The 27,009-nt window shown below is 38.5% G+C and overlaps 4 protein-coding genes and 1 long non-coding RNA gene across 5 annotated transcripts; 1 reads left to right on the top strand and 4 right to left on the bottom strand.

The window, feature by feature from the left end:
- Positions 1 to 232: 232 nt before the first annotated feature.
- Positions 233 to 734, bottom strand: LOC108953148 (uncharacterized). Its single transcript, XR_001978554.2, has 3 exons — positions 627 to 734; positions 513 to 555; positions 233 to 440 (listed from the first exon to the last, which is right to left on the bottom strand). It is a non-coding gene; the product is annotated as an uncharacterized LOC108953148 (long non-coding RNA).
- Positions 735 to 1,484: 750 nt separating this feature from the next.
- On the bottom strand, positions 1,485 to 2,342 carry LOC103990251 (protein MIZU-KUSSEI 1-like). Its single transcript, XM_009409328.2, has one exon. The coding sequence runs from the start codon at positions 2,340 to 2,342 to the stop codon at positions 1,485 to 1,487; it is 858 nt and encodes a 285-aa protein (XP_009407603.2).
- Positions 2,343 to 2,733: 391 nt separating this feature from the next.
- LOC135613738 (ethylene-responsive transcription factor LEP-like) lies at positions 2,734 to 3,627 on the bottom strand. Its single transcript, XM_065110777.1, has one exon. It carries the CDS (start codon positions 3,598 to 3,600, stop codon positions 3,163 to 3,165), a length of 438 nt encoding a protein of 145 aa, XP_064966849.1. The 5' UTR covers positions 3,601 to 3,627; the 3' UTR covers positions 2,734 to 3,162.
- Positions 3,599 to 8,208, top strand: LOC135614013 (malonyl-CoA:anthocyanidin 5-O-glucoside-6''-O-malonyltransferase-like). The gene is made up of 2 exons (XM_065111004.1): positions 3,599 to 3,652; positions 7,714 to 8,208. The coding sequence occupies exons 1-2, from the start codon at positions 3,599 to 3,601 to the stop codon at positions 8,206 to 8,208; spliced, it is 549 nt and encodes a 182-aa protein (XP_064967076.1).
- A 2,405-nt stretch (positions 8,209 to 10,613) lies between these two features.
- LOC135615915 (protein ACTIVITY OF BC1 COMPLEX KINASE 8, chloroplastic-like) lies at positions 10,614 to 26,161 on the bottom strand. Its single transcript, XM_065114998.1, has 20 exons — positions 25,570 to 26,161; positions 24,093 to 24,228; positions 23,459 to 23,625; positions 21,646 to 21,766; positions 21,452 to 21,552; positions 19,311 to 19,409; positions 16,977 to 17,087; positions 16,805 to 16,884; positions 16,621 to 16,690; positions 15,356 to 15,429; positions 15,166 to 15,235; positions 13,358 to 13,446; positions 13,146 to 13,270; positions 12,915 to 12,995; positions 12,770 to 12,830; positions 12,602 to 12,656; positions 12,405 to 12,503; positions 12,225 to 12,314; positions 11,041 to 11,100; positions 10,614 to 10,950 (listed from the first exon to the last, which is right to left on the bottom strand). The coding sequence occupies exons 1-20, from the start codon at positions 26,029 to 26,031 to the stop codon at positions 10,834 to 10,836; spliced, it is 2,268 nt and encodes a 755-aa protein (XP_064971070.1). The 5' UTR covers positions 26,032 to 26,161; the 3' UTR covers positions 10,614 to 10,833.
- Between the last annotated feature and the right edge of the window lie 848 nt (positions 26,162 to 27,009).

Genomic DNA, 27,009 nt, shown 5'->3' with positions numbered 1-27,009 from the left:
CACTTTTTATTATTTATAATATATTTCTGAGTCTAATTGGTTCATTTTGTTAAGGGATTTCTTTTTACATTTTCGTATCATATTAAATCATTACTGCTTGATTCTTATGTCTTCGACATATAGATTACTTGAAAGGAGAGACTGCTTGCTGCTTAGTTGCTAACTATTAATGTCAGATATATACAGTAAAGCATCTCACAAGTAGTATATATAGAGAGAGTCTGTTCTTCCTATAAAAAGAAGGATAGACGTCGCCAACATTGCACACCGGAGACACTCTAGCGAAGAAGCTTACAGGAGATACAAAAAAAGGTAAAGAAGCTGCTCACAACATGACCCATTTTCCATGTACTCCTCTAGTAGATTTGAGAAGGAGGGGGAGGAGGTGCCTTCGCAAGGTAACTTGGCCCCCTCGCTGGTGTTACTTGAATCTTCCTGACCTGAAGCCAAAGAATGATCACTCTTTGATGGAGAAAATGTCAATAGGCCATGACTGATATATGTACATTTACCTGAAGAGGTATAAAAACTTCAGCTTCTCTTCGTCCTCACAACCTGAAAAGGATTCTCTTGAACCTTTAGAACATGAATGGTCTCTCACTCTCTCTCTCTCTCTCTCTGCCTACCTTCTCCCTGAGAGTTGCCGTGGCTTCCACCTTTGATGTCTTCGACCATGTAGTTGCAATTGTCCATCGTGGAATCTGCGTGTAGTCTGCGATAGAAGGAAGAAGAAGAAGAAGAAGAAGAAGAAGCGTTCTGATGATGTTGCTCCCAGGTTGAATTTATATAGTATGATTTTTAGGGCAACAGGTATTGGATTCAGGTGGAGGCCACGTGCATGGGTTACTATTCTAGCATGCAGCATGGAGGCCCATCTCAGAGCCCTTACTCTGAGGCCGGCCACCGAAAGATCTTGTCTGCTGACAGCAGCTTCCCGACAAAAGTCATGTTCTGTCAAGAACGACCAAAAGCGGAGCTGTACCAACTTTTCGGAAATGCTTTCCATGGCCAAGTGAGACATGAAGAGTGGGATGAGGTGGTGGAAACTGTTTTATTAATCATGAATCTGAACTAATCTCATCAATCTATGATACATGAAAACTAAATATCAATGTAGTACAAAAACTTAAGTTGTATCGATCGCGAGCCAATTTTCTGTACATGTAATCCAACATGTACAAAGTTCAAAAGCGTGTTTTTTTTTTATGTCTTTTCATTTTTTATGCACCATATTTCATGATCTTATCAAGTCAATCTAACAACCTGCATTTGGATGCCTTTCATGAGACCATAGATAGTTGGATTAGAAGAAAGATGAAATTATAAAACCAAAGACGACTATGGACTACAAAGATAAGGAATGAAGGAGACTAATATAACGTAAAAGACATAGCTCTAACAAATCCACTCGCCTTGTATATATTATGCACACACGTAAATATACATATATATAACAGTAGACAACATATGTGACCTGAGCCCGTTCACAATCTAACGAAGAAGATGGTGAGATCGGGACCGTTATAGTCGTCGGGGCTCATCATGTACAGCGTTTCGGAGTCTGTCGACCCGACGACGTGCTCGAACCCGGCCCTGACGTACGCTATCTCCCCATCGGGACCCTCCTCCTCGGACCTTCCCGGTAGCACGCCGGCCCCCATGGACACCGGCCGCAGCGTTTCCATCACCGCCAGGTCCTCCTCCGAGGCCTCTCGCCGTACGCAGTACCCGCTCTTCTTCCCGTTGCAGAACATGGCCCAGAGTGGCTCGTCCATGAGATTCGACGATAACTGCGAGTTGCTTTCCTTGCTGTGCTCCACTGGCCTCTTCTCGCACTCGAGGGCAATGCGTACCATGCCGGCGCTCATCTCACGTAGAAGAGCATGCGTGTGCATGGCCAGCTCGATGACGAGGGAGGGCAGGCACCGGGGGTTCTCCTGGAGGGAGAAGGACACGCGGCCGTTGCGGTAGCCGAAGATGGTGCCGGTGATGAGGTCGTGGTGGCGGCGGCCACGGTGGTCGGGGCCGATGAGGGAGGTGGCAGGGGTGCAGGCGATGGTGGGCATGACTGCTGGGGAGGAGGTGGCGATGCGGCAGGGATCGGGAAGCTTGCACTTGGGGGTGAAGATGGGGAGGGTGCGGCAGAAGGAGTGGAAGAGGCGGAGGACGCGAGCCGGGCGTCGGCGCCTGCGCCGGAGGTGGTGGGCTGAGGGTGGGACGAGGGAGAGCTGGGAGGAGGGCAAGTGGAGCATGGGTTGCCAATGCTCGGTATGGGTGGAGGTTGCGCTCTCACCAGGCTCCAACACGATGGCGGTGGCGGTGGCGGTGGAGGAAGCGGCCATTGAGGGGAGGCGGCCTGGGGGCCACTTAGGGGTTGAAGGGGGTGATAGATGAGAGGATGAGCTACGGTTTGGGTCCGTTATTATTTCGCGACCGGCTCGGGGCGTTAGTTTTTTTGTACTATTTGTCTTCCGCTCGCTGTTTTTCGGACCCAAAGCTCTTCGTTACTCGCTTTGTGTACCCGCATCCTGCTCCGAGATGCCACACGAGGGAAATAGGGACCCACCTCCCTTTTCTTTCTCTAATCACACGAGGGAACTCGGCGGGTACGTCGATGACGGAAAGACAAGAAAAGTATTCATTTACATAAGATCCAAACCGTCGGATGCCTGGATTCCGTTGTGGATCCATCGTCCAAAGAACAAACCACACAAAAGATAGAAAAAAAGGAAACAGAAAATCCAACTGCACAACAAATCCTTTTTGACTCGATCCTTCTCAACTACTCATATGGAATGCAGTCGTCGTAAGAAATGGAGAGAATTCCACATAGCTCGTGGAAAACCCTTGTGTTAATATCTCCACCCACAGAAGATATGAAATCAGTCATCTCGCATCCAATCCCAATAGTTCAATTAGCCTTTATGATCTTCCAACATCATCAAGATCATGAAATCACAAAATACGTGCTTTGACATTAAGAAACCTATCATCCAAGAACATCTTTTTGACCCATGGTAAGGGATCAATGATGATATTGGCAAACTTCCAGTAATAATAGTAACTAAGTTGTTCCTCTGGTCATCTCACTGACCATTGACTCACCTCAGTTTCTACTTCCTCGTAACTATCTTATTCCAATTATGGCGGCCATATCGGATCTCAGAAGAGAAGAGAGGAGGAAGAGAGGGACGTAGACTGTCGAAAACTCTGCAGGATGGCAGCAATGGTCATGGAGTCATCATCGCCCGTGGAATCCACCTCGAAGTAGCACACATTCGTCTCCTCGGACAAGGGCGATGGAGGCGGTGGCGGTGGCGGTGGAGGAGGTGGCGGCGATGGAGCGGGCAGGAAAGGGTAGCGGAAGTTCGTCCGAGCTCTTGCTGGCCCACAGAAGGAAATAGAGGAGAGGTCGTAGGCGAGTGCAGCTTCCTCTGCAGTGTCGAAGGTGCCGAGCCAATGCCTCTCCTTGGTGTAAGGGTTCCGGATCTCAGCGGCGTAGCGCCCCCACGGTCTGCGACGGACTCCAAGGTACTCGCTCGACGCCCGCGTACGTCGCCTTCTACTACGGTGTAGGATAGCCTGGGGGAAGTCCTCCATGTCTTTCTTAGTTGAGCCTCAGGCTGTTGACTCAGAGATAGATGAGATAATGGTAAGCGTTGCTCTATCTTTATATACAAGTGCAAGGAAGGAGACGGACTGCTGGCAACACATAAGCTATGAGTTGGAGAAAGCCATGCTTTTATTTAGGAGATAAAAGTAGTGTTTTCTTTAAGCGTGCACTGAGTTGGGCAGGTAAGAGGCACAGACCACCATGGAATTAAGAAATGAAAGGGATGTTGGAATTTGCTTCTCTAATGGTTGCCTGTGTGCTCCTCTTTTTCCCTTGTTTTCCTCCACATGATAAGATCACGACGGGCATTTTCCGCAAATCACTACTTACCATGACGCAAACGTACTTGCCGCCTTCATCCTCCTCCTCCCGAGCCAAATGCTAATCCGAAGCATGTTATCGAACGTGAAACACACCGACGTGCTGTGTTCATTAGTTACTTGAGTTCCATGCAACGCGTTCTCTCAGCTTCCTACATCCATCGGTGGGTATAATTGGCTTCATTTACAGTTATAACATCCGGAACGGAATGGCTCATGGAATCCAAATAACAACAAATTGGACCCTCGAGTTTACTTACTAAGATATCCTTAATACTTCCAATTTTTATCGAAAATACTCTCCTATCATCTCAATATATCAGTTATGCTCTTATCATTTTATTTTGTTTATCTTATAAGGAATCTTTTAAAGATATTATTAATCCTCGGATCAGATTAGTTGAACTGAGGCTCGATCGAGTTGATCGTTGATTCTTTACTATTGTTGACCGAACTAAATATTTGACGTATTGAGGTGATCAAGTATGGGACGATCACGACAATAATGTCACCAGCTATAATTTGCATGTTCCCTCGATCAAGCACCAAAAGCACCTGTTGGCCACGGTTCATGTCTTCCAGCATCTCGAAAAGATAAAGAGAGAACTTTGACAGACAGATCCACGCGTTGTGTCTCCGATGAATTGACAAGTTGAGATTGTCGCAACTACGATTTTTATTCCTTAATTCATTAAAAACGCACGCACAAAAAGAAGTTCATTGAATTTGTTTCACTTTCCTATTCCAACTCCTTAATTTGTCGTCTCAAAACTTAGCAATTAAGAAATATATATATCAGAAAGTTAATTATGATTAATGTGATTCGATATCGTTTTCTATATCTAAATTCTTTACCATATAAAACTATAAGGATATTAAGTTAACCTCAACTCAAACCCCCCCTCATATACTCTATCCCATAATTTTAAAAAAAAAATTTCAGAGATACCCAAAGTATTTTCTTTCATATTGTTTCCATCAACAAATATATATATATATATATATATATATATATATATATATATATATATATATATTATTTACAAAATATAATCCTAATTTACTTAGCCTTTTTATTTGAGCCTCTAATCATAATCCATATTTTACCCTATCAAATAGTTTGAATCCTCTGGCGACTCTGAAAATACTTCTCAGCCACAACACTTTCATCATATCTATTAGACAAATTAAATTAATACATCATATTTCTCAACCTCAACTTTTCCTTTATTAATTTAATTTGTTACTGTCTTATTTCCATACATTCTTATTAGACATTTTTATCTATTTAAACATTTCAAAACTTTACATTTCAGTAAAAAAACATAATTAAATTAAATTATGATTTATATTCAAGCACACCAAATACAACCTATTAATATATCATCTATTAAAATAAAATCATCGAAAAACATTTATAGTGTTTTCAAAAATAATATAAATCCAATAATTATGATATATATATATATATATATATATATATATATATATATATATATATATATATATATATATATATATATATATATATAGAGAGAGAGAGAGAGAGAGAGAGAGAGAGAGAGAGAGAGAGTTCTTACTCAAAAGGATCTTGATGCTAAATATAAGTCACTTGTACACACAAAAAAAGAAAAATCCAATTTGGACTATTTTTTGTCCTATTTTGTTACAATTAATCACTTTTTTAAAATAATTTTTTTCTTAACATAAATCTAATTATCATAAATATGTTAGGATCAGGGTCGGCACTAAGGGGGGGGGGGGTGAATTAGTACAACGATAAAAACTACGTCGGTTCAAAAAACCTTCGTACGATAAAAGTCGTTTACCTTGAAAACCGATTTCGGAAAGTTAATAACATGGAAGTGTAAGGAAGCATAGTGACTATCTAAGTAGTTTGCAGTATGTAAATGACAAGAATAAAATGCAAACCAGAGAAGACGACAGTTTATAGTGGTTGGGTCAATCGTGACCTACATCTACTCCTCCGATTCCTCTTCCGTTGAGGCCACCAGTATTCACTAACGATCTTCCTTTACTAGGCGAAGATCAACTTCCTTCTTACACCTCTCTTCTCCTTTTACTAGGTTTAGGAAATAACCCTTACAAGCACTCACTCACCTCTCTAAACAGAATTCTAACACTTATAATTTAGAGGAGGGAAATTCTAGAGATTGCAGCGTTTTCTTTCTTTTAATCTCTCTGTACTTGTGTGCTTTAACTAGGGATAAGAGCAGTATTTATAGGCTTCAAGTTGATTCAAACTTGGAGCCTAAAAACATCTCATCCCGAGTTTCTTGGGCATGGGCGGTACCACCGCCCAGTGTTAGTTTGACTAACACTGTCCTAGGCGATGCCACCGCCTAGGTCTGGCGGTACCACCGCTTGGGGCACAGTGCTGGGCGGTACCACCGTCCAAACTGGTAGTACTACTACCTAGCACCCAGACTGGTGGTACCATCGCTTGACATAGTCTCGAAGATTGTGCCACGACATTGAGTCTTCTTGGGGCATTGTTTGAGCTTCTTATTGGGCCCAATACAGTTCTTACATGGGCCTAGTTGGCCCGTGATTGGGTTGGCCCAATCCAGGCCCAATTATGTGCTAACTACGATTCCTAAGACATATTCTAAGCTATACTTAGTCCATAAGTCTATTCTTCCAGCGATCTTCCGGCGAACCTCCGACGAACTCTCGGCAATGTTCCGGCGGAGTCCCGACAAGCTCCTGGACTTGCGACGATCCACTTGACGAGTTCCGACGAGCTTCTTGGCAAGCTCCGTGACTTCTCGGCTGGTTTCGCTTGAACCTTCGACGAACGTCCAGACTTCCGATAAACTCTTGAACTCCCAACGATGTCATGTCCTTAACTCCGGGACTTCAGTTTGCTTCATATCTTGCTATCGTAGGTAATTCTGCACATGTAAAACACACTTCGATCTAGACAATTAATCTTAAGCATCTAATCAAATTGTCCGGCATGTCATTGGTCCCTCGACGCTTCGTCCGATTCTTCGGCGCATCGTCCTCTCTTGCGGCCTATTGCCTAATCGGTCGGTTGACTCCGCAACTCCAATATCCTTGGCACAATCTCCGCTCTTCTTGGCCCGATGCCCGAATCCACGGCCCGAAGTCTTCTGTCGATATGTCAAATCTTCTGATATGTTCATCTAGCCCAACTTGATTCTTCCTGCTTTAATTGTCTCATCCTGATCAAAACATCCTGCGTCACTCAAAATGCAGATTAAAACATAAACACATCAATTAGTTTCATCATCAAAATCCGAGATTCAACAAAATAATGTGTTACTTTATTTAAATTATTAACTTCCTTATTTGTATAGTATGACTAAGGAAATGATTAAAATTAATTTTCTTAATCATGTGGATAAATTAGGAATATTATCAATCAATTAAATTATTAATTGATTTATTTCTTAATGAGTGATATAATTTTTAGAAAATAATAATTTAAATTTTATTTATTTGTTTGAATCATAAGAAATAAATATTAAATCCTATCTTTGTATGTACAAATAAATTAAAAATAAAAATTAAATTATTATTTATCTTTCATTTTCTTCCCATCCCTATTTTTCATTAAGCGAAAAATTAGAATGAGAATTGAAAGACACGATATTAATTTTTTTTTTCATATTTTATTTTTATATTTTTAAAATGTTTAATATTAAAATTATTATAATTTGTATGATGTATAATAATATTTTAATTTTATAATTTTATAATTAATTATAATTTACGCCTACTGCTCTTCCAAAGGCTGCCCGTCTCTTGCCTTTCCCCACCCTCCTTCACTACTTCCCCCTTGCTGGCGAGCTCACCTACCTCCTCTACTCGGGTAACGTAGTCATCGACTGCTCCCCTGCCGCCAACGGCCCCGGCGTCGCCTTCCTCGAGGCGGATGCAGAAGGCGACCTCGGCCTCCTCGCCAACGCCGAAGTCCATGACCACAGCGTTTTCCTCCGCCTCGTGCCGGAGCTCGACGTGAGGGAACTCCCCGCGCCGTTGTTCGCCGTGCAGGTGACGAGGTTCTGCTGGCCCCAGGGGGTGGATAGCGTGGCAGTGGGGTTTGCCGCTCACCCCGCGGTGGTGGATGGTCGGGCCCTCTGGAGGTTCGTGGAGGCGTGGACGGCGGAGTGCCGTGGGGATAGAACGGGGGGTTATCGGACGCCCGAGGAGCCAGGGGATTCTTGCATCAGGCGGCGCCCTACGACGGAGGTGACTGCTGCTGGATCCTCTCCACTAGCCTCATAATCTTTTCCTTCCTCTTCTACCTCTTTGTTGTCGTTGGCCGCGCTCACCTTTCCTCCCACTTCGATGCCCCTCGACGTAAGGGGTTCGGCCTCTTAATCGACACCGGCCCATCCGGATCCCAGATCCACGTCTTCAAATTCCTCGATGAGGGAAGGATCCCTTTCGTTGGCTTCGATGGCAGGGGGTCAATGTCGATGTGGATGAAGCCTGGGTTGGACGCGTTCGCTGCAGTGCCGAAGGAGGCTGGTGGGTCAATTCTGAAGCCTTGGAGTTTGCCGAGAGTGGAGTGGAGAACAACAGGGAAGTGTGCAGCTAATTGATAATAGAAGATTGGAGAGCTTTCCGTTGTTGTGCATAAGACAACGATCTTGGCGTCTTCTTACAAGCAGCTACTGAGATCGATCTGGGTTCATATTTAGAGATGATTGAGTTTCCAGTATCATTGGTTCGTCTGTTTGCTTTTACTTCTCTTTGTATGTTCACTCAGTTGACTTCAAATTATATTAGTAATTTGTTGTATGTTCTATCCATGACATGCAGTCACACAAGAATACACACTTTTATTCGACTTTTCACAATGTTCCATGACATACATGTCAATGTTTGCAGCGATTCAACCCACGTACGGTCTTCGAATGAGTGGGCCCTGCGAGATCACACCGGAAGGTGGTGCGTCCGAAGAACCCCTCTGCGCTGTGGGGAAAGAGATGGATTCCTCGAGTCACCCCCAACACGCTGCTGCCCGCCAACCATTCGACGACAAGCATGCAAACTGCACATCGAGAAATCTCTATTTATTATTTCTAATAGCATATCAAAATATCAAGAACGGTTCATTTTTAATCTTGACAATTTTAGAGCTTTCACTGCATGAAAGAGATTGGTGAATTTGTCTATGTATCAGGAAAGCTTCATGATAAATAATAATAATAATACGATATGCAAGTACAGATCCATAAAAATAACATCATAAGCATCCATCACTCAGCCGACAGAAGACTGTTCATTTCTGATCATTACATATAGTTGAATGCATGATTGAGAAAACATCAAATTGGTCATCATGCAGCCATTGTTACATTCACCAGAATCTAAAAGCTACAACATGGTACAAGTTTTGCTCGATCACATCTTACTTCTAGCACAACCCATCTTTGTCTTTTTGGTAAATAAGCTTCTCATCTCTCAGCCACATATGAAAGCTAGAATCCATTTCTAAACCATTGTTAAGCATCTGTGCCATCCCCACCTAACTGTTCCACAAAGAACATGTTGAAATGCATTTCTTCAAGATCAGAAGTCTTCAAAGCCTTGAATAAGTTTTTAATGATCAGTACTAGGTGCCAAGAAAAATAAATTGTTGTCTTAAAATATACCGATCTTGTATCTTATACATAATCAAAATTCTACCTATATGCAAATGCTAAGAAAGATTTAGATAAAAATGTAAGAAGTGCGATTTAGAGATTGTGAAGTTCTGGCCATTATCTTGCCAAGAAAAAAAAGAGAGCAAGTTGATGAGATCTCAGCTTTATTTAACTTTCAATAACAATACTCCGAACCTTGATTCTCGTCGGTGTTGTATCTAACAAGGTCCAAGAACTTATCGACCTCGGTGAACAACGAGGGCACCACGACAGAAGTGGAGATGCATAGGTAGCAAACTTCTCCGACGACGAAGAGGTCGCCATCAACCAAGGCGTGGATGACAGGGTGACAATGAATAGGTTGGAAAAGGAGCGACGGGCAAGTGAGGGTGCGATGGGCGAGCAAGATACATCAGGTGAGTGATAGGCAAGAAGGTGCGATAGTCGAGTCACAAGCGAGCAAGATGCAACGAGCGAGTGATGTCGGACGAGCAAGGTGCAATGGGCGAGTAGTGGACAAGTAGATGCAACGAACAAGTAAGGTACAATGAGCTAGCGGGTGCAACAACGAGCAAAGTGCGACAAGCAAACGAGTGTGATTGCGAGCATATAGGGTGCGACAACAACAAGCGATACAAGTGCGACGGTCAAGCAAGTGCAACAAGTGAGAGTAGGTTGGAAAGAGAAAAAAAAAAAATCAATTAGGATGAAAAAGTGATATAAATTATATTTTTATTCGTACTCTTTTTGCTCATGACATACAATTTTTTTTCATTGATGAAATTAACAATCTAAAAAAAATTGAGATTAAATGTGTCACCTTCATAAATGTAAAGACCCCAATACTATTTTTAAATTTTAAAATATAAAAATTAGGATACTAATCATAATTAATTATAAAAAGTAATATATAATTACCCATAATTAAACATAGAATATTTCGCTGCTCTGTACAAAGGAACATTACAACATTTTAGACACAGATCACAAAGTGCCAAGAAACCACACCTTTCCAAACGAAGAAACAAAGCCAGAAGCTGAACGAAAATTAGATACAAAGTTGTGTATTGGCTCTATAGGAAATGAATGTTATAATGTTGTTATATTTACAAGTACTATGCGGCATTTACGTACTTCTGCTTTACTGTGGGACACTCGCTATGATATACAATGAACAAAGAAGCTAAATTAGGATGCAGAAAAATGAAAAGATTTTATAAGATTGCAAGCTGAACCTGTACTCAGTAAAACTCGCATGTTAAGCAGTGCCGGTTATCAATCTCTCTTGCTGGTCTAATTTTTTCACTTTGAGAAAGCCGAAGAGGACTTGTGCTCCAAAAAATGCACATAGCAGGTATGCAGCCATAGCAGGCACCTGTCCACAAAAAATATATATATATTACAAAAATACGAAAATGAGAGCAAAAGCATACCTCCAAAAACAATTATGTCAGGGATTGCTTACTCGAACAGAATTGAAATATAAAATTGTTGCAAGGTTTACCAAACTTCCTAAAGCAACAGCCTGTCATTTTGCATACAAAAAGATGTAAGAACATCAGATTGCATAGAGCATAGCTGCATATATATAGACACCAATCAACTTTAAATTTTTGAAAACAGCAAACCACAATTTAAAGAGTAGAACAAGTCCTCTAGACAAAAAAAAAGAATTAACTTTGTGTCTAATCTTATTTTCTGATATTGTTTGTTCACTCGAGTAATCCTATTTGGTCTCTAACCCCTGGTCCATTCTTCACCATAAATGGATCCTAGTAAACAAAAACAATGCCAACTGTATATAACTCTATTTACAAGTATCCAAATGACATGCATATAAGTGCAAATTTTGCCCTTTGTCTGTGTGAATCTATACAAGTTTTTTGTTTTTCTAATGGACTTTCATTGTTGGTCAACAATGACGACAATACAATGGTTTTAGATTTATATCACACCAAAGATGTATCATATGTAAATCTCATTGTAAAAATTAGATTTACCTAGACCAGGAATCACAAGAGCGCTCCTTGAAGACATGAAAAAGAATGTATCAATGATGCTGCTATTTAGGTAGACTGAATCTATTGTAGAAACTGTCAAGTGTTATGACATAGTACCATGCTGAAAGTTTCCAGGGTTGGTGCAGTCCAGCTAAATAACATGTTCCACATATTAATTGTCCAAATAGAGACTTGAACTTTACAAGCAACATTGGCTCCCACTCCTTTTCAGTCTCAATCATTCTTAAAGCCAAATGATTGCCTGGACTATTTTTCATGGAAGTATGTTCAGCATTCTTTTATCATCTCTTAGGCACTATTTTTATAATGTAACAGCACCAATGCACCTTGGAAGTGTTCAATATAACTTGGATGGACTATTATCTTCCAGGTCACATAATCAGTATAACTGGGCAACCTTTCAACAATGCTCATTTTCATATACTTCACAACTGAGTGGATCCTAAGAAGCTTTTATAGCATTATCCTAATACCTAAAAACATAATCTACTCAGGAGTCCAAAATGGCATCACGTAGTCAAACCAAGTCAACTTCTTGATCTCATTTTTGTGATATTAATGCAAACATCAAATCATTTTCTATCTCCAATATGTAGTTTTAAAATATAGAATCCAGCTGAAAGCTCACATTTCCAATTGTTTTTTGGACAGCAGCAACTCTTTGAAATGCTCTTTCAGATTCCAAAGTTCGCACTCGAAGCTTTAGATCACCCTCTTCCTGCAACAAATTAAAAGGGCTCTAAAGAGTAAGAGTACTGCCTAAATCAACATGAGAGTTAGAAAGGTCAAAGAATATGATGGTGAATACCAATCTCTGAATCGTCTGTGCCAACTTTTCAACTCTGTCAGCCTGTCTAAACAAGTTATAGAATGCACTTGACTGTCTCTCCCATCTTTTCTTAATGTCCTGTGTAATAGAACAACTTATTAGTTCCACTGTAAATGCATAAGAGAGTTTAGAAAGGTTTAACTGTGCAGCACAGAAGAAGACAATAAGAAGCCTACCTTAACAATGACCTCAAGACCAGCTTCGCGGAATCTAAGCAATTCCAAGGCATATCTGGTAATGGATATGCAAATGAAATCAAATCCAGATGATTCAAAAATCAGCAAATTAAAACTTATAATCAAGCAGAAGCCAACTAAGAAAAAGAAATCATAAACCACACTTACGGTTTGGCAATCTCAGTAATGTCAAATCTAGGGTCAAGTCCCTTTCCTATTCCATCTAGTACTGCACGGATGAGAGAGAATTTTAATGAAACTCTACCACCGAGGCAGTAAAATTAGATAAAAATTTGTTTCTTGATTCCTACACCTGAGAATGCTCTAACAACAAACGTGAAAGTAGCTGGAAAACGGAATGGTTGATCAGCAGCAATGGCCAAAAGATCCTCCCCTGAATATTAGAGCATACTTAAGCTTAGAAATTTGGCACTATACTAATACCTAAGAACTCAATCATAATTTCACAGGAAACAGATCAACAACGCAGGGTACTAAAGGCTCAGATTACATGCTCTACAAACTGAAAGACCATATGCCTCACCTATTGCTGCTAGCCGCAGCTTCTTCTTCTCTAATCTTTCTTCTTTGGTCAATTGCTTTTTGAAGCCAAGTTCAGCACTCGCCATCTCCCTCTCTTTCCTCTGCGCTGCAAGGCGCTCTTCAAAACTGAAAGTAAAAAATAACAACAATAGGATAAAGACGAGAGACACTTTTTAATACAAGTTAATTTATATTATAATTCCTGTACATCACCTATTAAGAAAGAACTGAGCTGTTCTTCTGACAGCTGTCATATCACCAGTGGGAACAAGAACACCCATTTGAATCATTGCTTGAACCACCTGCAAGCAATGCATATTTATAATCGACGTTAAAAGTTCGATTTAGCTATGGATGTTCATAGAGACATAAAGGATATAAACAGTCCATACAAATAAAGAGAATTAAGATATCAAAGAAATATTTTGCAATATTACAATGAAATCCACCTCATTATCATTTATTTTTAGAATAGCCTACTTATTCCATCTTAAAGAACAAGGAATATCGCCAACTCATTCTTCCCTCTCTCCATTTTTTGGTCATGGCTTTAATTTCACTTACAAATAGTATGTTATAATACATTACAAACAAAGTAAGAGAAACAGCAATCTTGGAACATACTGAAAAAATCGGCCATGGCTCTGATCATTAAAAAATGGTCTCTGAATCTGTTAGGTTTATTCTTCTTCTAGCCGGAAAAAAAACTTCTTCTAGCTGAGGAACACATGCAACCAAGTGGCATTTGCAGATTCTAGTGATGAAAATTCAAAGAGAATTTACATACAAATTAATGACATTTGCATCAAAGCACCATAATGATAAATTCTAATATAATGATTAATAGAATAGAGAAAATCACAAAAGAACTAGGTGGACATCACAAAGTTGATAAATTCATGCAACCTTGCTTGAAATCATCAAAACAGACTTTAGAACATGCAATAGTACTAAGTGATAAATTAAGCAGCTCTTATCTTAGGATGTGACACCAAATACAACATAATAGCATGTGTTTTTAGAAATATTATGCACCTTGAGTTTTTCAATGAATCACAAAACAGAGGTATGTACAGGGCTTCGAATAAGGGTAATACTGGTCCAAAAGGAAATAAATTGTAAATCATATGTAATAGGAGAGGGAATAAAACCAAAGAGGTTTCTTCCACTGACAAAAATAATAAACACACAATCACTGTAGTACGAAGATCACTCTTGAATATATCAAACAGGTAATTGTCAATAGTTAACCAAAGAAGAGCATCCATATAACACGAGCTGCAGGTTTATTTTTATTTACACCTATTCTTCGGTTTTTTTTTACAAGTATTTTATATTCTTAGCAGGTAGATGTTCCAGTGAATCAAAACAAGTTGCCCAGCTGCAATGTTCTGACATACTATTCTAATTCCAAAAAATTATCTACACCTAAAATTTTTGCTTTCTAATAAGTTGACTTGAGGGAATTTCATTTGTTCCTTAAGATCTATTTGTATTACCTCAATGTCCCAGTACTTCTATATCTGACCACAAAATATCATCTGAACATATTGGCATGGGAAGTCTGGATCTAGTTTACCATTTCGAGGTGAAAAGTGAACTTATAAACAAGTCACTGTTGTTGCATCCCATAAATTTTTTTTTTTCAAGTTCAATCAGAATGACTACTCTCCATTAATCATTAAACTTGAAAATGGCGTAAACAAGAAATAATCTAAACAATCTCCAAGGTCAAGAAATGAAGTTATGAATTTTTCATTTCTCAGCCCCATTAGAGGAATTCCAGTATTCTATGCTATGGAAACCTGCAGACAGAGAAAAAGGCTACAAAGTACAGACTCAAGTGAAGGACTTCAAATGTATCTTTCAGGCAGATGAACTTCACAATTGAGTCAAAATATAATACCATTATTAAACACACAAGAAGAAATTTAGTTTTATTTGTATAATAAAAGATTCATAAATAAATCAACAGTCAAATGAATTCTTGCTACTGCCATAGAATTTCAAAAGAAACTAACCCGGTCTGGATCCTTGTCATAAATTCCATAAAATGCTTCAAGTAGCCCTTCCCTAATATTAGAGCTAATGCTGCAATGTTTTTCCGAATGAATACTCATTACTCAATGCAAAAGTTATATGAGAACTTTAAATCTTAAAAACAGTTGATTTCCATGAACAGCATAAATCAGCAAGAGTTCAAGACACAACCTTCCCATCATGCCAAAGTCATAAAAGATGAGCCTCCCACCATTCACATCATCAACAGCAATATTCCCAGGATGCTGTCATGAGAAAATACTTATATTAATCACAATTATTATAGATAATAAATAGGTTTATAACAAAAATCACTGGACTTCCAATTTGTTTGTTGCAGTAGCTGAGAGAATTACAGCTATATATTTCTTATTGATGTTTCACCTTTAGCAATATCGATGTCAGACAGTGATCTCAAAAAAATGAGCTGTAAATGTAAAATTTGACCCAAGTCAAACAACACGTGGATAGTTGTATTCCCCTCGTACGATTAGTGATCCAATCCAATTAGCTCACAAATGATCAGAACACCTATGGGTCGATACCAATCCTCTCACAACCTGATTTAGGCTTTCCATCGAGTAAAATTACTGTTATGTAAATTTAGAACTTTTACAAAATGGTGGTAAGTCATGATGCAAATGTTGGATTTTAGTCAGACCATGTCAGATTTCTAGATTGGAGCTCCAGTTCTAGTCCATGATTTACCATATATGATATATTTTAATTTTTAAAGAGGGACAATGACAGCCTCAACAGATGGAATGCACTAAAATTAAATCTTAATAAAACATTAGAAACTAGTCACACGAAAAGAGTGTCTTTGGCAGCTCTCTTTTCTGTTCACTAGCCATTATCTCCACGACTCGTTGATAAAATAGTAAAGAAAGGGTACCAGTTCATGAGTCTCAATAATTATTAAGATTCATGGGATCAGGACTGGGTTCAGGTTTACCATCAGCCATAGGATACAGGATCTGGATCCTGTATTGCAAGATCTAGTTTTCTAAACGACCAAAAAAGATAATCAGGTTAAATAAGAACCTGTCTGATATCACCAGGATCAGATTTGATTGCCACAAAAAGCTGGCAATATCAAGATTAGTCAAAACCAGTGAATATCAGTCTGACTGACCAATAAGTGGTCAGACTGCTGGATAGACTGATTTAACCTTGATTTGCTAATTTTTTTCCCAATTTTATGATGATCTGGTATTCTGGATCATCCCCTGAAGAATCAGAGATTTCATAATCTGTACTATTGTTTCTGTTTAACTATATGAAAAGTTTACTAGCAGTCCTAATTTAATTTCAGGAAACCACCATGCAAATATTATTTTTGCCGAATTAACCCAGCTCCTTCATTTCTTAACTTAAAAGCCATTTGAGATAGAAGATAATGGTTATGTTACAACTATAAACTCAACAAAGCCTACCGGGTCGGCATGGAAAAATCCATGGGACAAAATCTGTTCAAGATAAGACTCAACAGCATAACGACCCAACCTGCAAAGAAAGGATACAAATGTGAAGCCAATCAGAAAAACATCTGGAAACTAAGATCAAAATTAGGTAGATGCTCTATACTCCAGATATAGATAAAATAGCATATTGTAGTACCTTTTTCGATCAACACCCAACTGATCTAATTGCTTTATCCTGTTTATCTTTACTCCTGGGACATATTCCATTGTGAGTACCTGCAATCAAATAATATGTTGTTTAACTGACAAAATGAAAAGGATTTAAACTTCAACAACTCAGAGAAATCAGTTGGTACAAGATACTGAACCTGTGGTGTGGTGTACTCCCAGTATATTTTAGGCACCTTAACATATTCCATATTTGTGAAGTTTTCAGCAAACTTTTCTGCATTAGCTGCTTCCTTCATGTAATCTATTTCCTGAGAGAAGATACAGGACTATCAAATATATTTACACACAGGTCACTCAAAAGAGAAAGCATTTGGCAAACCGAATAATGAATACATTGAGAGATCATAGCACTATATAAGCAGTCTTGCACCAGGATATAGAGGAATGGATCTAGAAATGGCGCACGTCATTATTGCATCAATCTGCTGAAGACCAGCTAATGCTAACACTAAGCCGCTGGTTTCTTTTTTTTCATAATGTCTTCATTTGTGGTTCTATAAGGCACAGGGTCAAAAACTGGTTGCACTTGGGCTGAATCAGCCAATATTAGATTGGATCAACTTGGATTGACTATCAATTATTTTCTAACTGGCCTGTCTGTAGAATAGAGCTGGTGTCAGACATGTCTTCTAACACTAAAGTCAAAGCCAGTTCCCATGAGAATCAAATACACTCTCCAGTTAACCCTTTGAAATACCACCAACCGACTTCCCTATATCAACAATGAAATTGATGATTGTCAGCAACTAATTAACACGGGGAAGCAGGTTGGACAAAGATGAGAAAAGAGAAAAAGATGGAGCAAGACCAAGAAGAGAATGTATATCCTATTTGACTCGCCCACTAATCCAATAACCATAGAATGGAGTACAAAACGAGCACGCAGCAAAGGCTGAAGAGAAGAAGAATAGGACTAGCAGCAGGGAAGACAAAAGAATTTACTCCCGTTTTTCCTGTTGTTCTGATTTCCAGTCCTAAAATTGAGTTGTTTCACTTTTACTTTTTAAAATTATTTATTGATCAACCCAAAGATCTGAGCTAACCAACCTCTTCCACCAATATAGCATCATCGTCACCATCCAACCTCTTCCACTGATATACATATATAATAAAACACAACTTGGTAATTAGAAGGTTGCATAGAAAAATTTGTTAAATATTAAAACAAGTATTATCTAAATATCATCAAAGTTGGTGTTAAATCATGAACAAAGTTAACTTTCAACCAAGGTTCTTAATTTCATACCATACCGGTGTTTCGAGCTTTGCTTGAAACGATATGGTACGGGCGTACCGAGCGATATGTCAAGGTATACCGTTCGGTATATATATATGTATATATAATATATAATATAAAAATATAAAAAATAAGAAAAAGGAGGCGTACGCTGCCTCAGCGATGTCACCTCTTTTTCTTCTCCTCGTCGTGTCAGATGAGGAGAAGACACGGTCTTCTTCTCATCTGCAGTGTTCAGCGAAGACGTTGAAGGCCGTAGACGTCTCCGAAGAACGCGGCGAAGGCCGCAAGCATCTCCGACCTTCGACGAAGAAGAAGTTGGGTCGTTGCCTCTCCGTTACCTCCTGGATTGAGATCGTCGAGAGAGGGCGGTGCTGGATCGGGAAGCGTCGAGGTTCTCATGATTCTCCCTCTTCTTCGAGCATCTTTTCCCCCTTCTCCCTTGACGCTTCTTCTTCCCTCGCTGCAACCAGGTTGATACCGCTCGGTAGCGAGCGACGACAGTCAAAATATCGACCATTAACGCCCAATACAACCCCATATCGTCCGATATGGGGCTAGATCAACGGTACCGCCCAGTAGCGAGCAGTCCACGTACCTGTCTGCTGGCGGACCGATACATATCGCCCGGTATAAGCGGTATCATTCGAAATTAAGGTTTCAAAGCAAGGTTTGAAATATCATACCGCTCGGTACGGTACTGTATACCGTTCGGTATACCGCTCGGTATAATATATATATATATATATATATATATATATATATATATATATATATATATATATTGCCTTTTTCGGCGATGTCGTCGAGACGACGTGACGTCACCTTTAAATATATATATATATATACCGTCTGGTAATGGGCGATTTGTGTACCGATAAACTGACGGACCGGTATGTACCGCCCGGTACGGGCTGTATTATTCGAAACTGTATACCTTGCTTCAAAGTTCAAACTAACATGGAAGCGACTCCAGAAAAATCCATTACATAAGAGTTTACCGAGGGAACCATATTAAAATCTCACAGACACAAATAAACATAGGCTTATCAGTTATACGCTAGTGATCCAATGTGGTCCTAGATCTCTATCAAATGTCATACTTCTCATTTAAAGTGAATGAACTGAATTCGTTTCAGTTTGATTGGAACAATTCTGCTCTAGGATTGCACAAAACACATTGGCATATTTCAGGAGAAGCAATCCAACATAACAAACCCAACAGGAAAATAACCTGATAAAGGACGCTGGCACACTCATCATAGATAGCAACCCAATCTCTCTTCGCACCATCTGACTTGGGGTCCACCTTCTGAAGGTATTCAGCTATAACCTGAAATGACACACAAAATGTTATATGAAAGAACAGTGTCACACTTGAACTGACAATTAAATATACCAAGAACCCTCTAATTTTCTCAAAGCAAAAAAAGTTGTATACAGGCCAAGACAAAGATCAGATCATTTTAACTATAAATTAGGCAATTGATTGTCATACTCATATGCTTTACCACATTCGTCAGCCATATGAGAGGTGAAGCTGACCCTGTGACAACCAGCACATGTCGCAAATCAGACACTCATTCATTATCAGTCTTTAGCAAATCAGAACTGAGAAGCAAAAAGAAGTATCTTAAATACAATATTCTTGATGTCAATGGAGACAGGCACTCCGCTTATTGGTTAATTGACAATGTTTGACAACATACTTGAAGATATATACAGAGAAGCACATCATCAAAGACGAGAATGTGTGACAAAACCCACCAGTTGTGATGCTCAAGATATCCTCAAGTTTAGATTACACAACAGAGCAAATTGAAAACTTTCTAATTAGTAAATAACAATGAGAGATATCTCTCTAACAACAATCACTCTTTGCTTCCTTTTTCTTTCCTTCTTTATGCATATACATATTGCAATATCTTATCTACCACGTTCTACATATACTATGGGCCATCAATATGGCTCTAAAAGCCTTAATTCATACCCTGGTGAACTAGAGTATCAATAGCATCTGGAAACACATTAGACTTTTTGTCTGCCCATCCATGTTTTATGTATGCAATCAAGTTCAGCATAATTTTGAGCAAGAATTTTATCATGACAATCTACCAAACTGACAGCATGTACTGGTCTGCTGAGGAAACAGGACCAAAGTCAACAAAACTCCCATACTGCGAATAAAGGATGATACCAAAACATGTTACTCTCTTTCTATGAAATACAAACTTTTCTCCATGGTTTGTGTTTTTTCTTGTGAATTGGAATAAGAACTCTATAGGTAAAAGAAGCTTGGAGTAAAAGTATCATCCTAGTTTATTTACTTAAAATGAGTAAATAAACACAACTCAGCTCAAAACCTTATTATCATAACTATCAGAGTCTAAACTTAATAATACAAAGGCTTATACAAAATATTTCACTAGTAATAATGTTTTGAATACAAAAACCACCTTAAGATTTTCTGTTAAACTATAAGTTGCAACTGACTATGAAACAAAATGCTCAAAAACAAGCCATAATTTTCTTTCATTCAGGAATGGTTTTCAAATACTAGCCATACCGACAGTACCATAACAGTATACTGGTGCAACAACCATCCTGACAAATCAAACATTTTCTTTTGTTTGCTTTTTAATCTACCAAGGGATACCATACTATATTGATGAATACATGCCAATCTAATAAGAACACAACACTGACACCAATGTCCAAACCCTTACTTCCAAGAGAGAAGTGTGTGAAGGACTTCATCTATCAATAATTATGTATACCAAATATGGCCAAAATTATTCACCAAAATTTAACCAAAACCAAATCAAGAGAAAGAAGGGTGCCAACCACGAGGTCAAAGTCTGAATGGAATTTTTCTAGAGAATGAGTGTTACCAACACATGATTCTAAAGGCTGACTGGCACTTTTAACAAGATTATCCTAGCTCATACTTTCCTAGAAGTTGAAACATGCTAGCATTTACCATATAAGCAGGATAGTTACAAAAATCCAAAAAGAGCAACACTGCTGCATCAAGCTATTCTTATAACCTGGATATAACAGCTATGCATCCGATTATTTAAATGTCATTTCCCATACCTAACTACACCTCTCTAAAGTAGGCAGTATGACTTGGCCATATGAGGCTTATCATACTCGACATATTAAAAGGAATATCAACTCAAACATGTAGCACATGTAATACAACCAGGTTTATTGAATCTTATCCTATTTCAAGCCGTCATTAGATATCAGAACCCTAACTGTGTAAGACTTTAAAGCAGGGATCCGAACAAATGATCAAATAGTATGTAAAGAATTGCATATCAAGTAGAAGAAAGTACTTTGATGTTTAAACCGTTTAAAAAAAAAACTAACCCTCAGATTTTTCAGATCAATATCAAAGAGCTCCTTGAGGTCAGGTCTTTGCACTTTAATCACAACTTCTTGGCCTTTCAACCTTGCACGATGCACCTGACCTGCCAAGACAAAAATGCAGTTTACCAAATATATTCTTACAATCTTTTTATACATGTGCATATTCCTTGCCTTATTAAATGGAAATTGATTACCAAGACTTGCAGCAGCTATTGGCTCATAATCAAAACGATCAAAAATACCATCCAAAGGAGCTCCAAGTTCTTCTTCAATAATTGAGACTGCTGTTTCTGATGGAAATGGTGGTACTTGATCCTGTTTAGCACATGGATAGGGTTTAGCTACTTAATATCAAGCATTGAGATTTCTTGTAATTCCATAAAATTTGAACTCAAAACAAAGATGTGCTGGTGTAAACATATTCATGGAACTGATAGTAGCATAAGATAACTGCATATATTATGGCTCTGAAAGATGTCATTACAGTTTATGAAAGGTCAAACAAAGAAAACAATGGACACTTAGATATCTTGTTGCTTCTTCCATGAGATGGAAATGATGACATATATAAACTATTGTTACATAATGAGAATCTAGATATATCGTGATACGGAAAGATGTCATAACCCTCTATGAAGAGTTTTACAAATAAACATAGCATAGTTTTCTAAATCAATCAACCTGATCCAGATTAGCTCATTCGAGTCAGGATCAGCCACTACTGAACTGAGATATTCAAATTTCTATTATTGATTATTAAATCGCCAAAGATAATTGCCAACATTGGATTGGATTGGTAAAAAATAGACCAGGATCAGACAGATATCACTGGATCAAGATAGAAGATATAAATTTATAACAAATGATGCACTCTTGGATCTTTTCTTAAGAAACTTGGGCAGTTGAGTAATATGGCTATTGACTATAAGAGGATAGTTGAGGGAACGTACACAATGTTTGAGGAGGTCAGGAGCAAATGATCCCTATCCATGGTATAGCATTTGCGAGTTCATCTTTTCCCTTCACTTATCGAGGATTGCAATCTATATCATGAAATTTAGTTGATATTGCATTGCATCACAAATATATTTTTTGACAACCCAGTACATCTCCCAAGGGTGTTTGCATGTGTTAGCTTTAACCAGGGGCATTTTGTTCAGGTAACATCTTTTGGATTTAATTCTATATGTAACTCGATACACATTATATTAAGTTACAAATCAAATTCTATATACGTAATTAATTAGTTCTATATGTAATCTTATATAATTATGTCTTATAATATAAAACTATGTATATCTTACAAAAATTCTATATTTATAATGTTTACTTTTTTTATACTCTATCAATCCCCTGAGTAGTGAAAGGGACCAATACCAAGTGGAGCCAACACTAACCCCATTCAAGTAGGTGAGGGAGCAAGCAATAGATCAATATGAGAAGTATTTCAATTTTATATGTTAAGAAACAAAAAATGAATAGTATTATGCAAAACCCAATGAAAGCATTTTATCTATGCTTATTGTTCTTAAAGATTTGTAAAATTTCTTTATGCCATCAAGTCTCATGCAATAAAGTGCCTAAGCAACTACAGATCATCTACCACAACTTTGTTTATGAATTGGATGATTAACCTGTCCTTCAATACATTAAAAAATTACAAAATAACTTTGCAATATCCACAACAGAAGCTTGCAATGATCACTTATAAATTACAATCAGTATTCCTTAACTATATCTGTCTTCTACAATGTGTTGAAAGAGATGTGGGACCTAGATACAGACTTGCTTGCTAACAGTAGCAAGCATCAAGAAAATGCAAGCACTTCATTATCCATTGTTTTCATCATATAAAGTTTAAAGAATCATAACGAATCTGTAAGCTATAATTTCATGTTTATTCACAATTGAAGAGCTCAAATTCGAATGCAAATTTCAGACCGTAAATTTGATCAAAAGCAAATGTATGAAAGCATATTACTCCGAGTGGGCAATTAGACTCCCGACCTGAAGTTCAGACAATTGATCCACATATTCCTGCGGAAGAATATCTACCCTTGTAGAGAACTGTTGTCCTGTTTTAATAAATGTGGGGCCTAATCTTAGGATACTTTCCTTCAACCACTTAGCAAGGGCTTTTCGCCTCAAAACCTTTTTCTCCTCTGTCATTCCTCCTGTGCATTGGCAAGATATATATTTTAGCACACAAAAAAATTAGCATGATTAAACAACCAGATATCTCTTGACACACTCAATTCTAAATACTTCAGTCTAACATGAATGTTCCTACAAAAAAGTAATATATAAACTTAAATAATTAACAAGGACATAAAATTTACAGAAACATCACAAAAAATTTAATTGAAACACATTGATGTATTATACAGATCCATAAATTTCCAGCTCCATTTTGTTTATACTTGTACCTGTCATGCATATCTTTATTCTTCGATCTACTGGATTTTAATACTAAGATGTTTTTATCTGATTCCTGCCGACAAAATCATGAATCATTAAAAAGTAGAAACTAACTGTTGTCCAAACAGAGCTAAGTCTTGGTCTTTAATATCAAAAGAATTGATCTACTGTGAGATCTTGGTCTAATTACAGACTTATTCTAACCTTAGATTCAAGGAACTACCTCTGTAAGAAAACTTCTGGTCGTTAAGCCAAGTCTTAAAAAGAAATGCAAAAACAAACCCCCATATTTCCAAGGTCCTCTGAATTGTAGAATAAGTTCTAAATCTATTCCAACGCCCTCCAGGAGCAACAGAGACCTGCAAGAGGGAGAAAATCATTATAAAAGCAGAAAGAGTTTATAAAGATAAAAGATTCATCAATATATTATGCTCAATGTAGTCGAGCTGTCAATTTCTGTAAATTTTGCATAGAGGATAACATCCATAAAGTTCCGGATGTAACAAGAGAAAAAGAGAAGTGATTCGAGGACAAAGGTGCATGATTTGATTGTAAGATTGAAGAAAGTTTCTGTCAATTCATTGAGATGAAATTATACCTTGAATATATATTGTTACAACTAATTTATAAATCCACTTGTACCAACTTTCTTCTGAAGCTTAGGAGGCACCTAGTCGTATATAAGCTTGATCAAGATCTCAAATAGAGAATTGAAATGTCAAGCAGAAAACCTCATATGATCTGTTGATAACTCCTTGAGTATATATTGTCATAAATCCACTTGTACCAACTTTCTTCTGAAGCTTAGAAGGCACCAAGTCATGTATAAGCATGATCATGATATTAAATAGAGAAAAGAAATGTCAAGCAGAAAATGCCACATGATCTGTTGTGTCATTCACTGTTTTAGAAAATTTTAAGCATGGAGAATTTAAGAAAATGTTGCAGTAACTTCACACAACATTATGATTGTTGTACCAAAAGTTCAGCCACATCAGTCAATTGAATTATCAAATGAGCAAGTTGGGTATTTCTTTCAGAGAATGTCAAAAGGTTTTCTTAACAATAGAACCTGCAAGTGAACAATGTATGAGAAGATCGAAAATTTAGGCAACTGTTGTGAACCCAAATCAAATCATTCATAAACAGTTGCCATCTGCCATGCAGCATGAGGGATAACAAGAGATTGACTATTAATATCTAGAATCAGGGACATTGTATTCAAATTCAAATAGATGCCAACATTGTGCAGATAATATATCATCATGAGACAAATCAGTTATATCTACCACTCTAATTCAATAAGTGGAACAATGAAACTAAATTTAGAAAACCTAGTAACATGGTGCATTTCTCATGTTCACAATGTTCAGCACCTAAGTCAGATCATTTAGATTTTCTCATTTATTTATGTAACATTCCCTGTTTATGCATCATGTTAAGCAGATTTGAAATTTGAAATCTCAGATTGAAAGCAAATTTCAGATTGACTACGGATTCAACTAGCTCACCACAAAACAGAAAAAAAGATCTTTTGTATGTGAGCATAAACGATGTACACTAGAACCAGGTGATGCTTTAAAGCATACAGGAGCTATGCTGATGTTTCCCTAAATACTTTGATCTGAATTTCTCAGTCATAAGATAACTAAAGAAACAGAAAGCAAAACTGGAGCTATAGCAGGGCAAGAGTGGCGAACCTGGGGCTGTTCCCCATCCTTCTTGAACCAAGCATCCTCTTTTCCTATGTCTTCAACCCTCTTTTGCCTCTTCGCCTCTTCAGAAACCTTATCCACATCCTCCGCAATCGTTGCATTCTCACCACTGTACTTCATCAAACCCCCGTTGGTCGACCCGTTCCCATTCAAAAAAAGCTCAACGCTCCCGTTCGTGCTCCCGTTAACCACCTCCTTGTACCCAAATCTGGCGCCGACATTACCGTTCCCCACGTATCGGTCCAACTCTGGGGAGACATCGGTTACCGCGACTTCCTCATCGTACGCTGACCGAAGAACGACCCGAGAAGGGAGCCGCCGGAAGCGGCGGCGGCTGTGAAGTGGGTAGTACCTGAGAAGCGGCAGAGAGGAAAGGCGGCCGGCAGATGGACGGAGGAAGAGGAGGTCCTGCAGTACCGGGGGAGCAGTCGAGAGAGAAACTGCCATCGCAATGGTTTTGGGGATAGATCGGTCAATGATTATTTCTTTTAGGGATTTTGGTAGATTCGCGAGGGCGGCGACGGAGTTGCGGGAGTGAAAAGTCGAGCAAGAAGGAGAGAAGCGGGAGAGAGAGACAAGAGTGTGTGTGTGTGGGGAAAGACCGAAGTTAGAGAGAGGAGGTGGGAATGGGGCCACGTGGTAGGATGAGAGATCGAAAGCGCTGACGTCGCGTTCGCCTCATTGGTTGGCAGCCGACGCCGAGACGATCAGTAGATCAACTCGTTCGAGAAATACGTTTGCCTGTTCTCTGGGCCTTACCCTCCTTAGTTGCCCTGAGAAAACGGAGTGGGCTCCGGTGCGGGTCCCAGAACGAGGTCCAATAGCCAACGGGAAGAGATAACGTAGGTTTTGCAAGTAGGGACATTGGGTAGTTTTGATTTTTGTGGTTGGTAATAGTAGCAGGAAAGTGGCGCCCGCATTGCTGACTAGGCTTTTTTTTTTAAATAAAAGGACTTTATTTATTATGTGAGAAGGAATATGAGATGTTCTCGTAATATTTGCAAAAGAAGCTTGAAGATTACAGTATTCATTAATATTTATCTATCCTACCATATTTAGTTCGCATGCCAATGTGAAAATATCATTAATGTTTAACCCCTGGACGTAAGATAACTAAATCAAAATATACACCATTATCACCCAGTTCTTTTCTCAAAAACAATAATTGGTGAACACAGTAATTGCTCGTAAGATCTTGTCATCGATAATGATGACATTTGGTACAATGACTTCATTATTAATTATCTATATATCAATTTGATTAGTTGACATCTTTAAAATTTTCGGGTGATAAATTCTTAATCTAAGTAAAGTAAATTAGGTATATCATTCACTTTTAAAATAAGCATAAATGGTTCAAAATGAGTGTAATAGCTGAAAGTGAGTACATTATTTAGGCACGAGAGTAAATAATGCATAAAATAC

Source organism: Musa acuminata, chromosome BXJ2-6, assembly GCF_036884655.1.
Source record: "Musa acuminata AAA Group cultivar baxijiao chromosome BXJ2-6, Cavendish_Baxijiao_AAA, whole genome shotgun sequence".
Taxonomy (NCBI): domain Eukaryota; kingdom Viridiplantae; phylum Streptophyta; class Magnoliopsida; order Zingiberales; family Musaceae; genus Musa; species Musa acuminata.
Note: the sequence above shows the minus strand (reverse complement) of the source record. Positions and strands in the feature narration are given on the sequence as shown.

Excerpts from the sequence above, each read along its gene's own strand:
- LOC103990251 (XM_009409328.2), bottom strand. The coding sequence starts at position 2,342 with ATGGCCGCTTCCTCCACCGCCACCGCCACCGCCATCGTGTTGGAGCCT.
- LOC135614013 (XM_065111004.1), top strand. The coding sequence starts at position 3,599 with ATGTCTTTCTTAGTTGAGCCTCAGGCTGTTGACTCAGAGATAGATGAG. Across the intron at positions 3,653-7,713 it reads CAGAGATAGATGAGATAATG|GCTGCCCGTCTCTTGCCTTT; the intron begins GTAAGCGTTGCT and ends GCTCTTCCAAAG.
- LOC135613738 (XM_065110777.1), bottom strand. The coding sequence starts at position 3,600 with ATGGAGGACTTCCCCCAGGCTATCCTACACCGTAGTAGAAGGCGACGT.
- LOC135615915 (XM_065114998.1), bottom strand. The coding sequence starts at position 26,031 with ATGGCAGTTTCTCTCTCGACTGCTCCCCCGGTACTGCAGGACCTCCTC. Across the intron at positions 24,229-25,569 it reads AGGATGGGGAACAGCCCCAG|GTCTCTGTTGCTCCTGGAGG; the intron begins GTTCGCCACTCT and ends TCCCTCTTGCAG. Across the intron at positions 21,553-21,645 it reads AATAGCTGCTGCAAGTCTTG|GTCAGGTGCATCGTGCAAGG; the intron begins GTAATCAATTTC and ends TTGTCTTGGCAG.